Raw genomic sequence first — 21,907 nt, forward strand, 5'->3', positions numbered from 1 at the left:
TAATACTCTTTCAGTCTATTGGATTGGATGTCGTGCTTCACTCTCTCTCTCTCTCACTCTCACACTGTCTACTGCACTCTCAGCTGCATCTCGATCCTATCACTATCCTTACATTTGGTATCAGAGCAGTCTGCAGTCTACAGACTATAGCCTCGTCAGTTCTGCAGCTCTCGCCAGTAGCTGAAGGCACCATCAGTACCTGTGTACGCCACCTGTCCCAGCAGCGCCTCATCCTCGTCAAGAACAACCTGCAGCTCGTCTGCCTACTCCTGGTCGTTAGCACGCAGCTCAAAATTGACTGCTCCAGCACGTCTTCTACCAGATCTGGGCGTCGCCTATCTCCAGCGCCGCCTGCCTCCAGCGCCACCTGCTTCCAGCTCGTCCATCACCTGCAGGCGCAGTCGTCACCAGGCTTGGGCGCCGCCTCACTACTGCTGCGTCGGGTGTCACCAAACACGCCCTGTCAACGTAAAACGTCCGCTCGACTATCCCGTTAGCCCTGCAATCTGACCAGCGACCTGGTTTGCCCAATCCACATCAACTACCCGTCATTTGACCGTCTGCACAGTCCACGTCAGCTACCCGTCCGACTGTTCCGTCTGCCAGCGACTTGCCTAGCGTCCGCCCTAACCACGTCAGGTATTTTTTTTAACAAAAAAAAATTATCCCTTTATTCCAGAATAAATTTCTGGCAGAGGAGGTTCATACGCAGCAGGCACAGCAAACAGGATACAAGTGTGGGATAAATTCGTTGCAAATTTCTGGGCACATTCATCAGAAATTTTGGGGCTTTTATGTATTTTGAGGATAGTTGCATATGAACTACAGTTACAATCACAAAAATACTGTTTTGAATAAATTTTTGGCAAAAATTTTGGGGATTTTGATATTACAGTCTTACTGAGCACTGTTTGCACCTTGGGAAGCGTGCATTAAAAGACAGTTTTTGACAGAGTACGCCCTTGCACATTAATTGCAGAAGTATGCTTGCTGCAATTTCTGGAAATTTGCAGATTTCCAGTCCTTACTGCTTTGACATTGCTCATTTATCTTTGGAAATTTGGAAATTTGTCATCATGGCAAATCAGGGAGGTGATGTATTTACGTATGTATCCAAGAAAGACAAATTGGACGGAAACAATTATTCGCTATGGTCATTCATGATGAAGAATGTATTAGTGGCCAAGAATTTATGGGATTATGTCAGTGGAGAGGACACTCGACCGGGAGTTGTAGCTCCCGTTACTCCTCCTCCTCAAGGAGCACGTGGACAACGGGGACCTCAGCCCGCACCACCTCAGCCACTTCCTCCAAGAACTGCAGCTCAAAAAGCTTGGGATACACGTGATGCACAGGCCTTGTCGTTGATTGCTCTGGCAGTTCAGCGGTCCATCATCCCTCACATTCGTTCAGCATCTTCTTCACGAGATGCATGGTTGACTTTGGAGCATATGTTTGCAGGAAAGAATGAGACTCAGATCTCTTTCTTGAAGAAAGAGTTAGAGACTTTGAAGATGAATGAGGGTGATTCTATGCAGGATCACTTGAATAAGATTCAGGACTTGAGGGAGCAGCTCATCAATGTAGATGAGTACTTTTCGGATGCACAGTTGATATCCACCACCTTGAATTTCTTACCTCCTTCATACTTGTCTTTTCATACTGCATTGAACCTCACCATGAGGATTGCCGAGCACCCACTCACTTTTATTAAGCTGGTTAGTTTGCTTCTAGAGGAGGAGCAAACAAGGAAAAATAGTGGTGTGGATGCTATAGTCTCTGAGCACGCTTTTGTGGCAAGACAGAAAGGCAAAAACAACAAGGTGAAAAATGCTCCACAGAGTTCTGGCACTTCGGGCACATCGCAGAATCAGACACAAGGGGGGACACAAGCTAAAAAAGGGAAATGTCATTATTGTAAGAAGCCAGGCCACTATATCACTGAGTGCAAGAAGCGCATTGCCAAAGAGAAGAAGAAGAACTCTGGAATGTATATTTCTACTACTCCTTCCACTGCTAGTGAGTCTGAGTCCTTTGTTGTGGACAGGGACTATTGTTTTTACACTTGCAGTTATGGCATCTCTTGGGCCGATAGAGCACTTAGCTCTACAGAGAATGCTGACACTTAGTTCTTTGACAGTGGTGCTTCTAGACATATTACATCTCGCAGAGATCTGTTTGCTTCAGTTAGTGCACCTCCCGTTGGGAAATCTGTACAGTGTGCCAATAATGCAGCATACCCTGTTCGTGGTATTGGGGAGATTCAGCTCACAGCCATTGATGGCTCTATTCTCCGCCTACTACAGGATGCTTTGTTTGTGCTTGGAATCAAGAAGAATTTGCTTTCTATTTCTTCTTTGGCACGTTGTGGTTTGCAAGTCACATTTGATGATGACCGTTGCATGGTTAGAGATAAAGAACGCATGACTTTGGTCTTGACAGGATCCTTGTGTCATGGTTTATATGAGTTGGATGCTCTTTCAGTAGATTAGTCGGCATACTTGACATCCACTCTTACTCCTGCTATGATACAGGCGGAGTTATGGCATGCTCGTTTGGGGCATGTAAACTTTGGCAGCTTGAAGCTTTTGCAGCATACTCAGATGCTGGATGGCTTACCTCTCTTGGAGAGACCTCCTGAGCACTTATGCGAGGGATGCATTTTGGGAAAAATGCATCGTTTCTCATTTCCCCGTGATGTTGCTTTTAGAGCAACAACCAGATTGCAGTTGGTGCATTCAGATGTTTGTGGGCCTATGCAAACAATGTCATTGGGCGGTTGTTATTATTTTGTGACATTCATTGATGACTTTACACGTTTTTGCTGGGTCTACTGTTAGAAAAAAAAGTCAGAAGTGTATGATGCATTTTTGGCTTTCAATGCACTTGTTGAAAATCAATTTGGATGCAAAATTAAGACTCTCCGTTCGGACCGAGGGGGGGAATACATGTCCTCTATGCTGAATTCTTTTTTGAAGCAGAAAGGCATAGTCCATCAGTACACTACTGCCTATACTCCACAGCAGAATGGGGTAGTAGAGAGGAAGAATCGGTCACTCATGGAGATGGCCAGATGTATGCTGAAGACAAAGAGCTTGCCTCATAGTTTTTGGATGGAAGCAATCATGTGTGCTTGCCATATTTTGAACAAATGCCCTACCAAAGCCTTGAAGACCATCACACCTTTTGAGGCTTGGAACAGCCGTAAACCTTCTGTTGATCACTTTCATACCTTTGGGTGTCTTGCCTATGCCCATATTCCACGGGTACTTAGAAAAAAGTTGGACAACAAGGCTGTTAAGTGCATTTTTATGGGATATAGCAGTGAGAGCAAAGGCTACAGACTCTATGATCCCGTTACAAAGAAGGTTTTTATCAGTAGGGATGTTTTTGATGAAAAATCAGAATTATCCTTGGCTGGTTTGGACACATATCAAACTGCCCGTGATGTTTTTGAAGGGCTGCTGCCCATTACTTTTGGTGATTCAGCTGGAGCTTCAGAAAATGAACCTAATGTTCAGCATGCCTCCAATCGGGAGGCACAGGTCGCCCCGTCGCGCAGTCTCGTCCAGTCACCTTGTCACGAAGTCTCATCCAGTCGAGCAGGTCGCCTCATCATGCAATCCCGTCTAGTCGAGCAGGTCGCCTCCTCACGCAGTCCCGTCAGTCCTCAGTCTACGACTGACGTCCGTTACACCTGCACACAACTAGTCGCCTGGCCCGCCTGTTGATTACTGGCACTTTTGGCCTGCACCCGATTGTTGACGCTTGGCACTTTAGTTGCATCCGACCAATCACCCAACCAGTCAGCCGCCTGATACCTGCTCGTCTACTCCTCAAGAGCCTGACAGACCGATTGCCTGCTTGCGTGAGCCATTGGCTCTGATACCAGTTTGCTGAGTTGAAGCAGAAGCAGATCGAGAAAGAAAGCTAAAAACAGGCACAGTAATCAAGGAGTTTAAGGACTCAAAGCTAAAGAGTGTTTGACAGTGATTGAGTGAGAGTGAGTTGTCGAATGGATGTGTATTAGTGTGGTACACACAAAGAATGAAAGAATATATTTATACTTAGGATACAGTACACTTACACCCATTAGAATGGGTTCACATGTGTGAAGTAATACCATTTAATATCGTATTTTATCGTGTTGTACCTTTCGTACCTAATAACTATGGAGTGGTAGAGTGGTGATCCTGGTACTTGCAACTCAAGCAACAACTCAATGCCCCCATTGGGTGTACGAGACTTGATGATCGATCTCCTCGAGCTCCATGTAGAGATCCTTGAAGACAAGGATAGAAGAAACTTGGAAGAGGTGAGGGAAAGGCACACACACACACACACACACACACACACACACAAACACACAGGGGGAGGGAGGGAGTAGGGACCAAGGTACTTGAAGAAGATGTAAGCTTGAGGAAGATTGAAGAAGATGAGCAAGCTGCAAGCTAATTTGTGTGGCAAGATAGGGAGGATGGGGCTACTCTTTTAAAAGGGCTAAGCCTTGAGATGAGAAAAAAGAGGAGAAGAAGTATGATTCATGAAGGAGAAAGGAGTGTAAACGAAAGAGTGAAGTTCAAACTTCAAACTCCAAACAGTCCCAAAAAATGGTCAAAAAGAGGCACCAACGATTGGATTCTGCATATAGGCAATGGTCAGCTTTTCAGAACAGTTCAAACACACGGATCCTGCACGAAACCATATGGTACGATTGTACAGAACAGTACTGTACTGAAAGTTCCATGCACGCACAGAATCCAACCTAGATTCTAAGCATGCATCCCGAGGTAGCTATCAAACCCTAATTTCTATAAATTAGGGTGTACAGCACAGATTGACTAAAATCTCTTCCTCTAATGGCTCAAACTGCTGAAAAATGCTAAGATAACTTAAGAGATGGCTAGGGGATGAGAGAGAATGCTATAGAGAAAGAAATTCCAAAGTTTCATCGTGAGAAACGCTGAAAAGCTATTGCTACCGGACTCAAATAGCCATGGAAGCTATCATCTATAGCTTATGACCACCAAAAAGACTGCTGCCCCCCCTCCCTATCTGCTGTCATGTGCACTACAAAGACCTTGGGCTATTATCACCTACTTCTCAAGGGCTCCAAACTACTATCACATGCTATAGAACTAATCCTTGGTGACTGCAAATCACATTAGCACAACCTCTCCTTGCTCTCTAACAGCCTCCTCCTTTGTCACAATGGCTCGAATAGACTCCACCGACCCCAAAAACGTTTTTCCCACTTGCATGAGCAAGTTTTGCCAAGTGACAGTCTTCTAATCCCATGTTCCAACATTATCCAACTTATTAAATTAATTTTCAAAATATTTTTTCTAAAATTAATTTAATAATTATTCTAGTGCTCAAAATTTTAATTTCACCAATCAATAATTAAATTGGCTACGCCAATTTGTCTTGCAAATATCCCTGAGTAGTTATTAGCCCTTAGACCAACATTAATTAATTCATTCAATGCCTTGTCTTTAATGTCACCACCAACATCAATGGCTAATAAATTGGTTTAGGCCAAAATCTGACACTGAGTATCCCCTAGTACTTGTTAGACATAACTTATTACAACTTTTGCCTTTGGCACCACCTAATATCTCAAGGTCCTAGGTCCCAAACTGTGAAATAATTGACTTGCACTTTACATGTGTAAGTCATATTAGCACATTTGATTAACTTTTAATCAAATGCTAAGCAAAGCAATAAAATTTCACATCCTCATGACACTTGGTATTCTCACTCAAGAGGACAAACTTAAATATGGAGTTTTATAGTCTACAACCTTTTTGTGGCAAAGGACTTGTGGGACTGTGTCATAAGCGATTTGCAATTAGTAGGAAATCTTGCACCTCAAATACCTCAGCATAATGCTCAAGGACAGGTTGGTGGTGCCCGTGCTACTGCCCTTCCTCCTCCTTCTCCTGTCGAGGATCACAGAAAGTGGGACTCAAAGCGGATACACATACACTTTCTTGGATTGCCTTATCAATGAGAAGTGAAATTATTCTGCACCTTCTGTCTTGTAGGATCTCAAAATCTACTTGGGATGTACTTGAGTACATGTTTACAACACGCAATGAGACCACGATATCCTATCTTCGCAAACAGCTAGCCAATGTCCACATGGATGAAGGTGATAGCATAACATATCACCTTACTCACATACAAGATTGGCATGAGCACCTACTCAATGTTGATAAGGTTATTCAGGATGTTGAATTGGTAAACATCACATAAACTCTCTCCTTGAGTCATATCTTGGTTTCCACACCTCTTTGATGTTGTCTTTGAGGGGGGAGTGGCAACCCCTTACATTTGTGGAGTAAAAAGGCCTCTTACTTCAAGAGAAATAGACTTGCAAAGAATGTTGCATTGCATTCACGTAATATGGCTACGCTTTCCAAGTACAAAGGCAAAGGAAAAGTCAACAAAAATGTAAAAAATCAATAAAAGGGTGATGCTAGACAACCATTAAATAAGGCATCCTAAGACACAAAAAAGTCTAAGAAGAAGGAGAAATATCATTATTGCAAGAAGCCCAGTCACTATATTGTGATTGTTAACTTTTTTGTAATTGCTTGCCTAGTGGCTTCGTGGAATCCTCACCTTGGTTTTGAAAGATGAACATGCCCTAGTTTTGCATGAGGTATGCTCTGAATCAAGATTGCTTTTCTCTTATGTGCGATGCGATAAACAAAACCTTTCTTTAACAAAAGAGTTAACGGTAAAGCAAGCAATGAAAAGCTTCTAACAAATTTTTTATAAAAGCTAGCTAGTCCTAGAAATGAACGAACTTCATGTACATTTTTAGGTGTTGGCCAAGACTTAATTGCTTCAATTTTACGTGGATCTACATCTATGCCTTTGTCAGGGTTGGCATATAGATGGTTTTGTTTTAATAAACTAAACACTAAAGATAAATGTTCTTTGTGTTCTTTTTCAGTTTTGCTGAAAACAAGAATGTCATCGAAAAAGACTATTACACAATGCTGAAAATGCAAGAATATTCTATTCATCATTCTACTAAATGTAGCTGGTGCATTGGTAATTCTAAAAACTAATTTCAGTCCTTTTGACCCTACCCAATATTAAATATGCCCATCACAATTTAATTGGCTAGGCCATTTACAACCCCAAGTGGTCCCCAACCTTAATTGACACTTGAACAGGCACAAATTAATTAATTAGTGCCTAGTCCCTAGTGTCACCACTAATACTTAGTAGCCAATTAATTGTCCTAGGGCCAAACTAACCCGAACTGACATCCAAGACCCGGCTGGAATAACTTGTCACAACTTTTGCCTTTGACACTAGCATCATCTTCGGGATCCTTGGCCTATTACCATGAAATAACTACCATGTGCATCACATGTGCCTTACAACATTGCACATTTGATTATTAAATTAATTAAATGTTACTAGCAAGAGCAAAGCATCTCAAAAATTTCACCTCACCGTGACAGTAAATGTTGAATGGTGAAGGATTGTTATAGAGGGAGCGAAACACAGTCCTCAAATGCGATGGGAGAGGGGAGAGAGGATCACCAATACTCATCTAAGGGATGGCACAGCGGTGTGCCTTTGGCCAGAATGCAATAGTAGAGAGCCCAGCAACAACAAAACACAACATACTGGAGGTGCAAATTATTTGTCAAAGATGATGCGAATGCGGGGAAGGTAATAGGATGCAAAATGCAAATCTTGGAGGGTAGAAATGATGTCGCTTGCTGCAATCTTGATAACGCCTATTAGCTAGAGGATGTAGACCAACTAGGCAACAGCATCTTACCGTATGTGTAAAACACGACACCAAACATTGGACAACTACACAGAATTGAGATATCCTCTAGGTAGGGGTGTAGAGAGCAATGGAGAGGCTAAGAAAAAGAATGGAGACTAATAGAATAGAGTGATCTGATGGGGAGAGTGAATGAATGAATATGTATAGAATGAAGTCAATGCTTTATGTATATAGGCACAGACAGCCTCAAATGGCACCCTAGAATGTGGGCATCCAACCCTTGTCAGGGCTGTAACTGTGAAACTAGAATGAATTAATGAAAAGAAATACAATTAATGAATGGGTTTTTGAACACCCTCTCTCAAGCCCAAAAAAAAAGCCATAAGAGATGAGAGAGAGGGAGAGAGAAGAAGATCATCCTTGCAATCCCAATGTTCCACTTGTAAGGTGACTTGTAGTAAGGAACAATAGATAGGATTAGCTAATAGTACCCGAAACTCAACCTAGGAGAAAAGCCACAAGCTTCGTGAATCCATGCTAGAAGGAATACAAAGGCCTAGCCACCAAGTCATGGCTGAAATATCGAACGCCCCAAACTAGAAAAAACCTATAGATCCTAGATATCAGTGGGTGAGATGGTAGGGAGATCTCAACCAACCCGAGAAGGTAAAGGGTGTGTGAAGAACCGCATGATGAGTAAGGACTGTTAGCAGAGTATTTGTCAGCTCATGTGTGAGTCTGAGCTTGATCTGGGCTGGGCATTTTTATTAGGTATTTTAGGTATTTTTCTGGTGTGGCATTTTATGCCAATGGAGCATTTTATGCACCAGTCGGCCAGCATTAATGCTGTCCGACCAGCATTATTGCTCCCCACTTTTTCAGCCTATTTATACTCAGTGGCTCCTCCTCAGTCAGTCACTTCATCTTCACCATCTGCAGACTCTGTGGAGAGAGGAGCCAGTGCCAGTGCCCACGCAGCCAGTGACTCACTGTTGTATGTGATTGTCTCGTGTTCAGATATATGGATTCCATTTCCCGTGCATACATCTGAGTTCTCATCTGTATCGTGTTCTTTCTTTTCTCTTTTTGTCTTGTGTTTCAGCAGTTTATTTCAGCACATGTCTATGCTTCCACCGCTGCTCCACTTCTGACATGGTATCAATTTTCAGGATTTGTGTTTCTGCTGTGTTTTCTTGCTGATTTCAGGACTGTTTTATACCCCTGCTGATCAGACGACTGCTGTCGCAGCCAGGCGACCTGTTTTGGGGCTGTTTTCAGCCTGCGTTTTTTGCAGTTTTGCCATCGCCTGCTGCCTCCGCACCCTCTGCTGCCTACGCACCCTCTGCTGCCTGCGTTTTTCATCTGCAGCTGCTGGCGACAGTTTTCTACCTGTTTTTCTCCAGTTTACAGCCTGCGTTTTGCTGATTCAGCATCTCTCGTGGCTGGGTGACTGTTACTTCAGGCCGTTTTCTCTGTTTTTGGCAGTTTTTGACTGATTTTTTGACTTTCTGCAGCAGATTTTGTCTTCTATTGATCAGATTTTGGGTTCTATTGCATGTGAACTCTCATTTTCTGCAGTCTGTGCTTGTGTTTTGGCTGTGTTTCCTCTCTCAATTCCATCTCTTCTCTACTTCTCTTCTTATCCTCTCCATATGGCTCCTCCGTGCCCTTCCCCTGATGATAAGTTACATGGACCTGATTATCTCACATGGAGTGCTGTCATGAAAGCTTGGTTTGTGCAGAAGCGGCTATGGTACATCGTCTGTGGAGCTATTGCTCGACCTCTCCGTCCTTTTCCTCTTCCTGAAGACTTTGATGAGGACAACCATGAGGAAGCGGTGCTCACATGGGACTCGGACGATGCCCGTGCTTACTCGGCGTTGCTTCGGTGTATTTCTAAAGCGGTCTTACCGGCGGTTACCTCCTGTAGGACGTCTCCTGAAGTATGGCAGAAGTTGCAGCAGATGTACGAGGCACCTTCCACCATGCGGGCCGTCACACTTTATGGCCAGCTCCAGCAGATGAAGTTTGAGCTGAAAGATACTATTCAGTCTTTTCTTCTTCGTGTTACGCAGGTACAGGACCAGCTTCGGCACATGCAATCTGCTCTTCCCGAGGTGCATCTTGTCCGGACGGTCCTCTACAAGCTCCCCCCGGAGTTTGATGGAGTGGCCAATGCTTTGCGGGCACAGACATCATCGACTCCTGTCAGTTTTACACATATGACCTCGATGCTTCTTGAGCATGAGGCATCCTTGAGATTACAGGGGCGGCTTCCGGCACATTATTGAGGTGAGGCTTATGTAGCTTCAGAGAGGGGTGACGGGAAGAAGAAGTCGAAGGCCCAGTGTTACCACTGTGGCAAGAAGGGACATTTGCGGAAGGACTGCAAGAAGTTAGCGGCTTCCAGGAAGGAGCAGAAGACGAAGCGGGATGCTAACTCTACCGATGAGTCCTCTCCTTCATCAGACTCCGACTCCGATCCTCCGACCAAGGTGAAGTCCCAGGCGCGGAAGGGATCCTCTTCTTCGGATCGTGGGAAGGGCTTGGTGGCCCCTTCCTCGGCTGCTTTCTAGTGGTGGTGATGAGGTCATCCCTCACGACTCTCTTGTGCCAGAGAGGAAGTGTGAGCGGGTGTTCAGATGGGGCAGCCGCGCCTCATCTATACTTTTATACAGGTGCACAGGTTCCAGAGAGGGACGTCCCTGACGCATCGACTTCAATCTGGCGGAATCAAATCCTGGAGCTGGGATTGATATCCAGGTTCATGCTGAGCTGGTTATCTGACAGAGAGCGGGAGGCTTTCGTCTGGAGCTCACATGAGGGGACACTTTGGGCGGTCTAGCCAAAGGCGGGGAATCCATGGTCACCTATGTTCAGAGGCATTTTTGACAGGATGGTCTTGTATGCTACGACCGACTGCTAAGGTGTGACTCCTTTTTTCCCGGAAGCTCCCAGCATCTGATCTTGGGTCTTCCACGACTTGGCGAGATCCCAATAATTTCAAACAAGATACGCAAGCAAATGGTCCTGGTAAGTTGACTTATATTTGCCCTTTTCCCTTGGGTTTTACCTTAGGATATCTTAGTCCCTAACTCAAGCATTAGCTGGTCAGTCAAGGCAACGGACATGCCTTATTTGCAACCCAACCAAGGGTCTTTTAATCTCTAATTCCAACCAAGCTCAGTTAGTACACATAGCAACACATGATTCTTCATTTAGACTTTAAAGATGCAGTCTAGATGCATGCGATTCTTCCAATTGTCTTAGTGCGGTTCTATGCAAGATTTCCCAATCAACCTTAACCATCATGCACATTGTGCGTTTAGTATAGTTGTACCTCCTAAACGACTTTTATCTCTCTTTATTCTTGGCAACAAGTACTCATTCTAATGCACCGGATCACATGTGACTTGCGTCTATGAAAGTCTAGGGTTTTGTCTAACGATGCAAGTGTATCTCATGAACAAAAATTAACATTTCATGTGTTTCTTTTAACCATGATTGCAAAACGTAAATTCTAAATGACTATTCATGACTATTGTATTGTATCAGATCACTCATGATCTGAGAGAGGGTGTTAGCAGAGTATTTGTCAGCTCATGTGTGAGTTTGAGCTTGATCTGGGCTGGGCATTTTTATTAGGTATTTTAGGTATTTTTCTGGTGTGGCATTTTATGCCAGTGGAGCATTTTATGCACCAGTCGGCCAGCATTAATGCTGTCCGACCAGCATTATTGCTCCCCACTTTTTCAGCCTATTTATACTCAGTGGCTCCTCCTCAGTCAGTCACTTCATCTTCACCATCTGCAGACTCTGTGGAGAGAGGAGCCAGTGCCAGTGCCCACGCAGCCAGTGACTCACTGTTGTATGCGACTGTCTCGTGTTCAGATATATGGATTCCATTTCCCGTGCATACATCTGAGTTCTCATCTGTATCGTGTTCTTTCTTTTCTCTTTTTGTCTTGTGTTTCAGCAGTTAATTTCAGCACATGTTTATGCTTCCACCGCTGTTCCACTTCTGACAAGGACCCCCTCTTAAGATGAAGGAATGGGATCCCCCTCTAAAGTAGAAGAAAGATGAGCCCTCTACGAGAGAGAGGAAATCTAAAAGCTCATGGATCACAGCCTCCTAAGTGTCTAATGACGAAGGAAATGCCACTAGTAGTCCCGAAGAAGGTATCTAGGCCTCCAATGAAACAAAAGCTTGGCAACTCCCACAAGTGGCCTCTCGAACTTGAATAGAAGAGGGAGGAGAGGGAATGGGTAGCTCCAATGGAGCCACAAGTGGGCAATAGTTTTTCTCTCTCGATGGAGCAGATTGTTGAGCCGAAGGAGTGAGTGGACTACAAAACTGCAGACCATGGAAACCATTGGACCTAAAAATGGGTGGGGAAAACCTCTGTAGCGCATTGTGAAGGTCTCCAAGAGGGCTACAAAACTGCGGACCATGGAAACCATTAGACCTAAAAATGGGTGGGGAAAACCTCTGTAGCGCATTGTGAAGGTCTCCAAGAGGGCTTATCACCGCATTTAGAGCCTCCTTTTGCTCGCAAGGGCTTAGTGTGTATCCAATGCATCTCATTGCCGTGAGCATAAAAATCTAATAGTCGATGCAAAATGATCTCTGTAGCCAAGAATGGGGAGGTAGCACAAAGAGTGCCCGAGGAAAGATGTGTATGCACTAGTGGGGTAGGGAGCAAAGGTTGATGACAACAATGTCCAATAGCACAACCATTCTTGCCCATAGGAGGAGCACCCACTAGCATGTCCTTCTATATATGAAGAGGACATAGCACCGATATGGCAAACCTATAAAGGAGGGTGGAAGGGAAAAGAAGATAATGGTATCTCCCAATGATACAACAGAAATAGGGGAAATATGAAGGTGATGTCAAACCTGCAACCTTTATTTACCTTCTCTGATGAAGAGGATCTTTAGCTCTCTAAGCACCTCTACTTTGATACCATATCAAGAAAAGTGACGAAACGGTATGCACTCATACCATATCAGAGAGACTATAGGGTTTGTAGGGAGAAACATAGAGTGTATGGCAAATAAATAGAAGAAAACTCAAAAGAAAAGTAAAGAATGATGAACATTGAATCATGCTAAATAAATCATGCTAATACAATGGAGCAAAGCTCGAAGATGACTGCACAATCCCGGCGGATCAGGTGGCAGCACCTATAGGGAATCTATATGGTGAAGGGAGCGAATCACAATCCTCCAAGTAGTAGGGTATCAAAGCTAAACGCTGAATGGTGAAGGACAGCTATAGAGGGAGCAAAACATAGTCCTCAAATGCCGTCGAAGAGGAGAGAGAGGATCATCAGCAACCACCATACTTCGATTCTCACGGACAGCACAATGGCACCTGAAACACAGCAGTACAGGGCCCAACAGCAGCAAAATGTGGCATACTGGAGGTGCATACTGCCTATCAAAGACAATGCAGATGCTGAGAAGGTACTAGGCTGAAAAACGCAAATCCTAAAGGGTAGGAATGATGTCGCTTGCTGCAATCCTGATGATGCCCATCAGTTAGATGATGTAGACCAGCTGGACGGCAGAATCTGACCTGTAAACAAAGCCTGCTATGTGTGGAACAGGGAACCAATCAATGCACGGCTGCACAAAATCATCCACGAACTGAGATGTCCTCCATGTAGAGGTGGACAATGGTGGAAAGGTTGAGGAAAAGTGTGGAGACTGATAGAATAGAATGATCCAATGGAGAGAATGAATGTGAATGTATATAGAATGAAGGGAGTGACTGCCTGTGCCCTAGAATGTGGGCACCCAGCACTTTTTCGGCCTGTAAATGTGAAACTAGAATGAGTCAATGAAAAGAAATGCACTTAATGAATGGGTTTCTCAACACCTTCCTTCTTGGACAAGGTGGTGATTGACCTGATTTAACTTAAATTATGGCAAGCAATAAATTCACAAATTTGAAAATAACACTTTACCCAATTAATCTTGGATAACTGACACCCAATTGACCTCAACAACTAGCGCCCCTAGCAGTGTTTCTTTAGATTGCATTGCTTTGAGTTGAAGTACATGGAGCTATAGGCTCATTTCTCTTCAAATCCATTAGTATGAGATATCAAAAATAACCCGCAGTAACTAGAATCAATTTGCCCCTTGATTTGACTATAGATTGGGCACAAAATGATGCTTGAACTCTCACATGCACGCAAATCAAACGAGAATGGGTAAACCCTTCAGATCGACTGCAAATTTTTCATTTACAGCTGCTACTCACACCGAGGGTCTCCACTTTGTAAGCACTATTAGCTTTTTTTATCCTCGTGTGACCACACATTATTGTGTGTAAAAGAGCATGCTTAGGTGTGAACACACATTATTATGTACATTTATCTCTCACTTATCATTATCAATCTATCTTTCAGTTTGTGTGTATTTGCAAGAGCTCTCTCTCCCTCTCTCCCTCTCTCTCTCCCCATGGAGTTCCATCCACCATAACCTGCAAAACACGTGCAAGCTCCATACCCAACAATGGTATCAAAGCCACAAATACTACCATTGCTTTTGTCATGAATCTCCTCTCCCTCTGCAACATGCCCAACATCAACTAAGCTACCACCTCCTCATAGCCACCACTCTCCGTCACAATTTTCCTTGCATGCCAGCTATTTGACTCAATTGTGGCCCAACCTATCCAACTTCAATTGCAATAGCTAAGGAGGAGGAGGAGGAGGAGGAGGAGGAGGAGGAGGAGGAGGAGGAGGAGGAGGAGGAGGAGGAGGAGGAGGAGGAGGAGGAGGAGGAGGAGGAGGAGGAGGAGGAGGAGGAGGAGGAGGAGGAGGAGGAGGAGGAGCAAGCATTGCCTTGACCTATACCTCAAGTTTGCCATAAATCTTGCTTGGCATCACCTTCCTGCTTCTTGTGACAGATCTACAGCCCATCTCAGCCACGTCATCAAGGCAACTATCTACCTCGACAATGCCACACACCAAAAAGATAAGATTTATCACACTAAACCTTAATCAATAAAAAAAAGTTTAAATATTTGATAGAGCCTATTCGCATGGAATTTGGGGCACTTAAATTTTGTTCAAAATCTCTCAAAATTGCATGGATAAAGTTTGGGCCTTTTCATGTTGGCAACCTCAAGCATCCAATCAAGGTATTCAATGACACATTTGCAACCATCACGATCCTCACCTTCGACATTGGGTGAGAAAAGATCCACCAAGCATCTAGTGCTTGGCGACGCCGTCAGAAGCAATCAACATCAATCAATTATCCTCATCATCAACATCAAGGAGGGATTTTTATCCCAACAAATTTAAGTAAAAATAATATTTAAAAATAAAAAATAAAAAATAAAACTTTAAATTTTTAAAAAATATGTATCGAAAATTAGGTGGTTGAAATTAGACACTGGCCACGTACATGTATGTGCTGACCTTTCCATCACTTATGGTATTGCCCATACATGTTCAATGCATGGGCAAATTCGTTTAGGTGACAGCTCTTCAAACCCTATCAAAGGCAAAGGTGATATGCAACTAATTCCAAATGGGCAAGGTCGTGCCCACACATCAAAAGTTCTCTATGTGCCAAGTTTGGGATATCATCTTCTTTCAATGAACAAGATTTGTGCTCTTGGTCTTATGGTTGAGTTTGATAAGGACTCGTTCTGAGTCCTTAATGGAGATTCTCAACAAGTTCTTTGTGCACGTCATGAGAAGAATGGAGTCTACAAGATGCGGACTTCATTAGCCTTTACTTCTCTTCTTCTCTCTTCTCAAACTCAAACCGAGCTATTGCATGCTTGATTTGGCCACCTCAACTACAAGTACTTTCCGAAGGCAGCTCGTGGTCAACTCGTGCATGGATTGCCAAAGATTTGGGTGAGCCACCTGTCATGTATATCTTGCATTCATAACAAGAAGCATAGAGATGCAATTTCCAACAAGGCTTCACATAGGGCTAAGCACTCCTTGGAGCTTGTTTCAACAGACTTATATGGATCAATGTAGACAAAGTCCCTTAAGGGGAGTTTATACTTTCCGAAGGCAGCTCGTGGTCAACTCGTGCATGGATTGCCAAAGATTTGGGTGAGCCACCTGTCATGTATATCTTGCATTCATAACAAGCAGCATAGAGATGCAATTTCCAACAAGGCTTCACATAGGGCAAAGCACTCCTCGGAGCTTGTTTCAACAGACTTATATGGATCAATGTAGACAAAGTCCCTTAAGGGGAGTTTATACTTTATGCTAAATGTTGATGATTTTAGCAGGATGACTTGGGCGTATTTCTTGGAGCTGAAGTCTGAAGCTTTCTCCCACTTTAAAGATTGGTCAATCTTTGAGGAAATCACATCTGACAAGAAACTCAAGACCCTTCATTCCAACAAAGGAGGAGAGTTTGTTTCCAACAAGCTAGCAAGGTTTTGTGCAGATCATGGCATTCACCCAGAGTTTGCCAACACAAACACACCTCAGGAGAATGGCATATTGGAGCAAAAGAATAGTAGTGTGTTCGAGATGGCACGAACTATAATGGAGCATCGACAAACATCTTAGTGTTTATGGGCCAAAGCAGTGGCCACTATTGTCCACATCCTTACTTCATTCCCTACATCGTCTGTGGTTGGTATGATGACACCTTTTGAGGCTTACATTGGACAAAAGTCGGATGTGTCTTATTTCAAGGTGTTCGGGTGTCATGCTTATATTCACATCCAAAAGAAACAAAGGGATAAGTTTAAGTTGGCTTTCAAAAAGCAAGTATTTGTGGGTTATAGCTTGTAGTCCCAAGGAAACAAGCTTTACTATCCCATTTCATGGGAGGAATACACAAGTCAAGATATTCTGTTCATGGAGTTTCCAGCTGCAGATGGGGTGTTGAGCATCCCGTACTTGGAGATCCAAGTGACAATTGGTTACCCAATCCAATGCCTTTGGAGCCGAGCCTCTACCTCTTGAGGCTCCACCATCAATGAAGGAGGACATTGCTTCACCACCAAACTCACCCATTGAGTTGGCCCTAGTGGACATTCCAAAAACTTTGACAAAGGCAGGGCAACAAGGGGAGTATCGGCCTCCTTCTAATCGAGCACATAATACACTCCATGATGCAAGGATTAAGGGAGTTCTTGAGGAGTGGCAACCACAAGATTGCCCGCGGCAATCTCAAAGGAACCAAGTAAACTCCACCAAGCTTGTTTATACTAACTATTGTTTGATGTCTCGTGCCATGTAGGATACAAAGCCCACCTCCGTGAAGTAGGCTTTGCAATCACGACTTGCAACATTGGAAGAAGGCTATGGAGCAAGAGTTGGATGCAATCAAGTGGAATGGCACTTGGGAACTTGTGCCTCAGCCCGCACATAGGAAACTGATTGGAGTCAAATGGGTCTTTAAGACCAAGTATCATAGTGATGGCACTCTAGATAAGCACAAGGCATGGCTCATTGCAAAGGGATCCACGCAACGGTCAGGGGTGGATTTCCATGACATCTTTGCACCTACAGCTCGGATGGGTACCATTAGGGCCATTCTTGCCTTAGCCAAGCATCAAAGATGGCCAGCTTACTAGCTGGATGTGAAGTCTGCCTTCCTTAATGGAGACTTAAAGGAGATCTATGTTAAGCAACCTCCTAGCTTTTCCTTATCAAATAGCAAGGTGTGTAGGCTGAAGAAGGCCCTTTACGACCTCAAATAGGCTCCACGTGCTTAGTACAAGAAGATAGACTTGTTCTTCCACGAAAAGTTAGGATATCAACGCGCCTCTTCCAATCCCTAATTGTATGTCCACACCTCAGCTAGACGGCATACATTGTTCGTGCCTTATGTGGATGATCTCATCTTGACAAGTGACCATGCCTAGCACGTCAAGCAGACAAAGAAGGCACTACACAGGATGTTCAAGATGACAAATATAGACCTTCGCCACTTCTTTCTAGGTCATGAGATTTGGCAAACTCCGAGGGGGATTTACATCTCCCAACAATGATATGCGCAAGAGCTTTTTGCTATGTTTGAGATGGAGGGATGTAAGGCTTCTTCTACTCCCATGGTCCATGCAAATTCCATGACAGTGAATGCTACCTGCTATAGGTAGTTGATTGGGTCATCGTATGGCTCCTTAACACTCCGATTGATTTGTGTTTTCCTATAGGTTTGCTTGCAAGGTTCATTTATAGGCTACTTTGAGGATTTTGCAATTCCTGAGGAAAACCCCCGACCTAGGTATTTATTATCCAACAGGTATAGGAGATTCAGCCTTGGTTCTACTATTACTGCTACAAGGCTGGTGGACAAATTCAAATTGGACTAGATAAGTTGACAACAAGATATTGCTTCACTTTCGGGTGTAGGTGCTATCTCTTGGAGTACCAAGAAGCAGCCCACTATTGCCCTATTATCTACAAAGGCAGAGAGCCGAGCAACATCCTCTACCACATATGAGATAGTGTGGCTTCAGCAATTGTTAAGAGAGCTTGGCTATCCTCAAAGAAGTTCTACTACACCGAACCGCAACAATGAGAGTTGCATTGCTTTCACACGAGATCTCGTATCCCATGCTAGGTTGAAGCACATTGAGATACAGTACTGTTTCATTTAGGAGAAGATCTTGGATGAGACCATTGATGTGGTTTACTGCAAGATGCAAGATAACTTGGCAAATTTGTTTACAAAGGCTCTTTCTCATACTCTTCTTCAACAACACTCGAAATCCTTGAGCCTTGTGCCCCATCCAAGATCCGAGGGGATGTTAGAGATTTATCATCCCCTAGACAAGCATTGGCAAGTTACTATTGCACAGTTAGCACTCTTCAAGTCACACAACTCAATGTAATCTATTGGTCATTTCCAACTTTATGGAGCAATCGGGCAAGCTATGCTAGTTGCCACATAGCAATTATCATTTATGCGTAATATTTTTGTATTCTGTGATTGCATATTTGCAGCAATCGTCCCATTTTTACTAGCCAACCTGATTATTTTATTGCTTTTATTTATGCCTATTTATAGGCAACCTACTCCAATCATTCTTCACTTGTCTTTTTGGGTGGAGAGAGAGATCGGCTCGCGCAAATACATTCAACATCCCGTGATCCTTCTCCTTCTTCTCACAGGACTAACCGACCAAGACCTCAGATTTAGAAGCATTGGTCCTTTGAATTGCTCCTCTTGGTCCAAAACCATAGGAACCAACTCTTCCCACCGAAGAGTCTCAGACTGCCCTAAAGCAATCAAGACGAAACAAAAACCACTAAAACGGGGCGGTAATTGTGAAAGAAGAGTTATCACCATTTCTTCAAAAGTGATCACCTTCCCTACATTTTGAACCTATATCTAAAGCTGCCTCAGCTTGTTGATATGCTCCCATATAGAAGATAACTTGTTGACACTCATGGTCCGCATCTACACTTCCAAAGAAACTCACTTCATGACGGTCATCCAATTGTACATCTAATCAAGCTCCAGTCATATCTCCCAAGCCACCATCAAATGCTCAATATGAGAGATAACAGCTATAGTATATGAGAGAGAAAAACGAGTGAATGCAAGCATTGAGTTTATCCCAATGTGCCTAAGCCTTTGCCAACTCCACCTTATCACACGAAGAGAGTTAGGACTCGTCTCGTGAAAAAGGACAGTGAATAGCCTCCGTAACTAGCTTGCCAAATCATAAGACTCTAGAATGGCAAGCATCACCAAATCATAGGACTCCAAAATGGCAAGTATCATGACCCGCAAAATGCGGTAATTCTCGCCATCGAGCTTTTGATCTAATGGAAGAGCTGGTAAGCCAAGCACCTTCCAGTCCATAATCGCCTCAAACTCTGTCTTGGCCTCAAAAGACATCTTCACCTACAATGCCTACATAAAACACAAAAAGCAGCCCCCTCTGATTGTGAGATTACAGCTTGCTAGAACTCATGTCCGCTCGTCCCGCTCCTTCACCCACCAAAGGCGATGAGAAGGTCAAACCTGCACTTAAAGGCCCAAAACGCAACCTTCTTTCTTCTCTAACAGCAAAAACCAGTAGTAGCTTCAATAAATCTTCTCCTTTCTCGCACGCCCACACTCATCTCAACCTTGTTCTGAATCGCAACCCTCCTGTTCACCCTTGAACACTAAAAACGTATCCTTGTGTCGCACTAAATTGCTAGAAAAGAGCAACCTGTAACAATATAGAAAATCTTTTGCATGACGATGAAAAAAGACATCAAATCCTTCCTTGGATCAATCTTATGAGACTAGCAAGCAAATGAAATATCTACGAAAAAGAGAGTTGTTCCATCTCAATTTTTGAAAGAGGAAATATCTGTTTTTTCTTTTTTTCACTCGCTTCTTTTACCTATTTCACGCGTGAATTGGTATTTTTAAAATGTGTTCATAGAAGAGACAGCTCACTTCATTCAAGGGAGAGGGGAAGAAAAACAATCATGATACGTGCAGTTGAATGTAACTTATTTGTGACTTAGTTTGCATGCATGTCTCTCAGCATGCCTAAGATGTATGACTTTGCATGGATGTTATCTCACAAAAGGTGCATATCATTGCAAATTCATCTTGTTTGTCCCAGAAACTAAAACTAAAACAAAACAAAACACGGGTGCACATTGGTGTGCTGGAGCATTACCCCTATTAAAGGTCCCTGATGACATTATCTAAAATCTCACTCAACGGTGATGTAGAGCTATTGGGTCACTTAGCCATTACAATAGCACGTCCTAATGGGCCAAGCTACTAAAAAAGTTCAAAAAGCCATTCTGACAAGAGGTGGATAAAAGCAAGTCTAGCTTCTTTGCTGCCCCTATATTGAAAATTTCAACAAAACAAAACACCCGTGACCCACTAGCCAGGGATGTTGCTTCCTTGTTTTTTCCTTCTTCACAGAGGCTTCTCTGTATTCTCTTTTCATTTAAACTTAAAGTGGATCTTTCAAAGAGAAACTGAAGTCGAATGTACCTGGTGATCACAGTTCCGACATGCGTACAGAAGAATCTTTTGATCTCTGTCTTCGCGAGGATACAGTATATTATTGCTGCGAGACGCAGAAGCACAAACATGAGCAAGTTAATTGCAGCAACAAAGAAAGAGAGAGAGAAAGGGCGAGGCGAACCATTCACGGCAAAATTTCATGGTACTCATGGTTGCTAGTAGTAGGTTTGCAGAGTGCGTGGCGTGTCAGTCAGTGTGTGCGTGTGGAGAGCACGAGAAGACGACGACGAAAGAGAGAGAGAGAGAGAGAGGGGTGAATGCGATCATAAAGGAATCCGTCTCTGTGAGACCAGCAGATGCACTCTCTTTAAGAGAGATTATAATATAATTTACCACACTCAAAATTTTGAGTCTTAGATGCTATTTTGTAAACTATTTTCTTTCTCCGTAAGGATTAAAAGATAGCTTTAATCTCTCTCATCACTATCTCAAAAATATTATCTATATCAAACTTATAAAATCTCCCCTCATCATGGGCTATCCTGTTCTTACATTTTTAGATATTAGAGCTAACTATCGCCTTAATAATTGCCCAAATCCACCAAGCTTCTTCTGTCATTGTGCCCAGGTCCCCTAAGATCGCTTGTTTGAGATTAATCAAATTGTAGAAACCCACTTTGAACATTACCTTTTCCATCTTTTTCCAAACTTGCCTAACCCAAGGGCACTCCCAGAAGAGGTGCAAGACATCTTCTTCTTTCCTACCACAAAAAGAACATAAAGGGGTTGAGCCCCTAAAAGTACATGTTTTCTTCCTCGTGGGAAGCCTTAGGAACATGATCTTCCACGTAAATAAGTTCAGTCTGAAGGCCAATGTAGCTTTCCAAACTCTCTTGCTTCTTCTCACCCAAGCCTCAGATGAGTCAATCAAGAACTAAACAACCATCATGCTTTTAGTTTCAGCACCACGAACTCCTAATTCGGCTTGCATAGACTTTCCCTCCTTCTGGCCTTATCTACTCTCACGCCCACCGGGGATTGAAGAGATTTAAGCAGGTGATTTTCCACCTTAATGAAAGAAGTGGGCCAATCTCCAATCCACTTGAGCTCTTCATTAGTTGGCAAGAACTCCTGCACAAGCTCTTTGCAAGTTTTCCACCTTCTCGAATTTGACCTATATAGATCTTGCCACTTCTGGATGCCTT

The 21,907-nt window shown here is 43.4% G+C and overlaps 1 protein-coding gene across 1 annotated transcript in view; it reads right to left on the bottom strand.

Annotated features, from left to right (window-relative positions):
* The window catches only part of LOC148022007 (DNA-directed RNA polymerases II, IV and V subunit 9A), a 62,565-nt gene extending 41,523 nt beyond the window's left edge, over nucleotides 1-21,042 (bottom strand). The window contains exons 1-2 of the mRNA XM_087696685.1: nucleotides 20,884-21,042; nucleotides 20,730-20,805 (exon numbers count right to left, since the gene is read on the bottom strand). Of these exons, the coding sequence (XP_087552811.1) occupies nucleotides 20,730-20,805; nucleotides 20,884-20,912 (105 nt within the window). The 5' untranslated portion in view covers nucleotides 20,913-21,042. The remainder of the gene's footprint in view (nucleotides 1-20,729; nucleotides 20,806-20,883) is intronic.
* Nucleotides 21,043-21,907: the final 865 nt, after the last annotated feature.

This window comes from Lygodium microphyllum, chromosome 17 (genome assembly GCF_053477565.2).
Source record: "Lygodium microphyllum isolate KBCC chromosome 17, Lygodium_microphyllum_v1.1.10, whole genome shotgun sequence".
NCBI classification, from domain to species: Eukaryota; Viridiplantae; Streptophyta; class Polypodiopsida; order Schizaeales; family Lygodiaceae; genus Lygodium; species Lygodium microphyllum.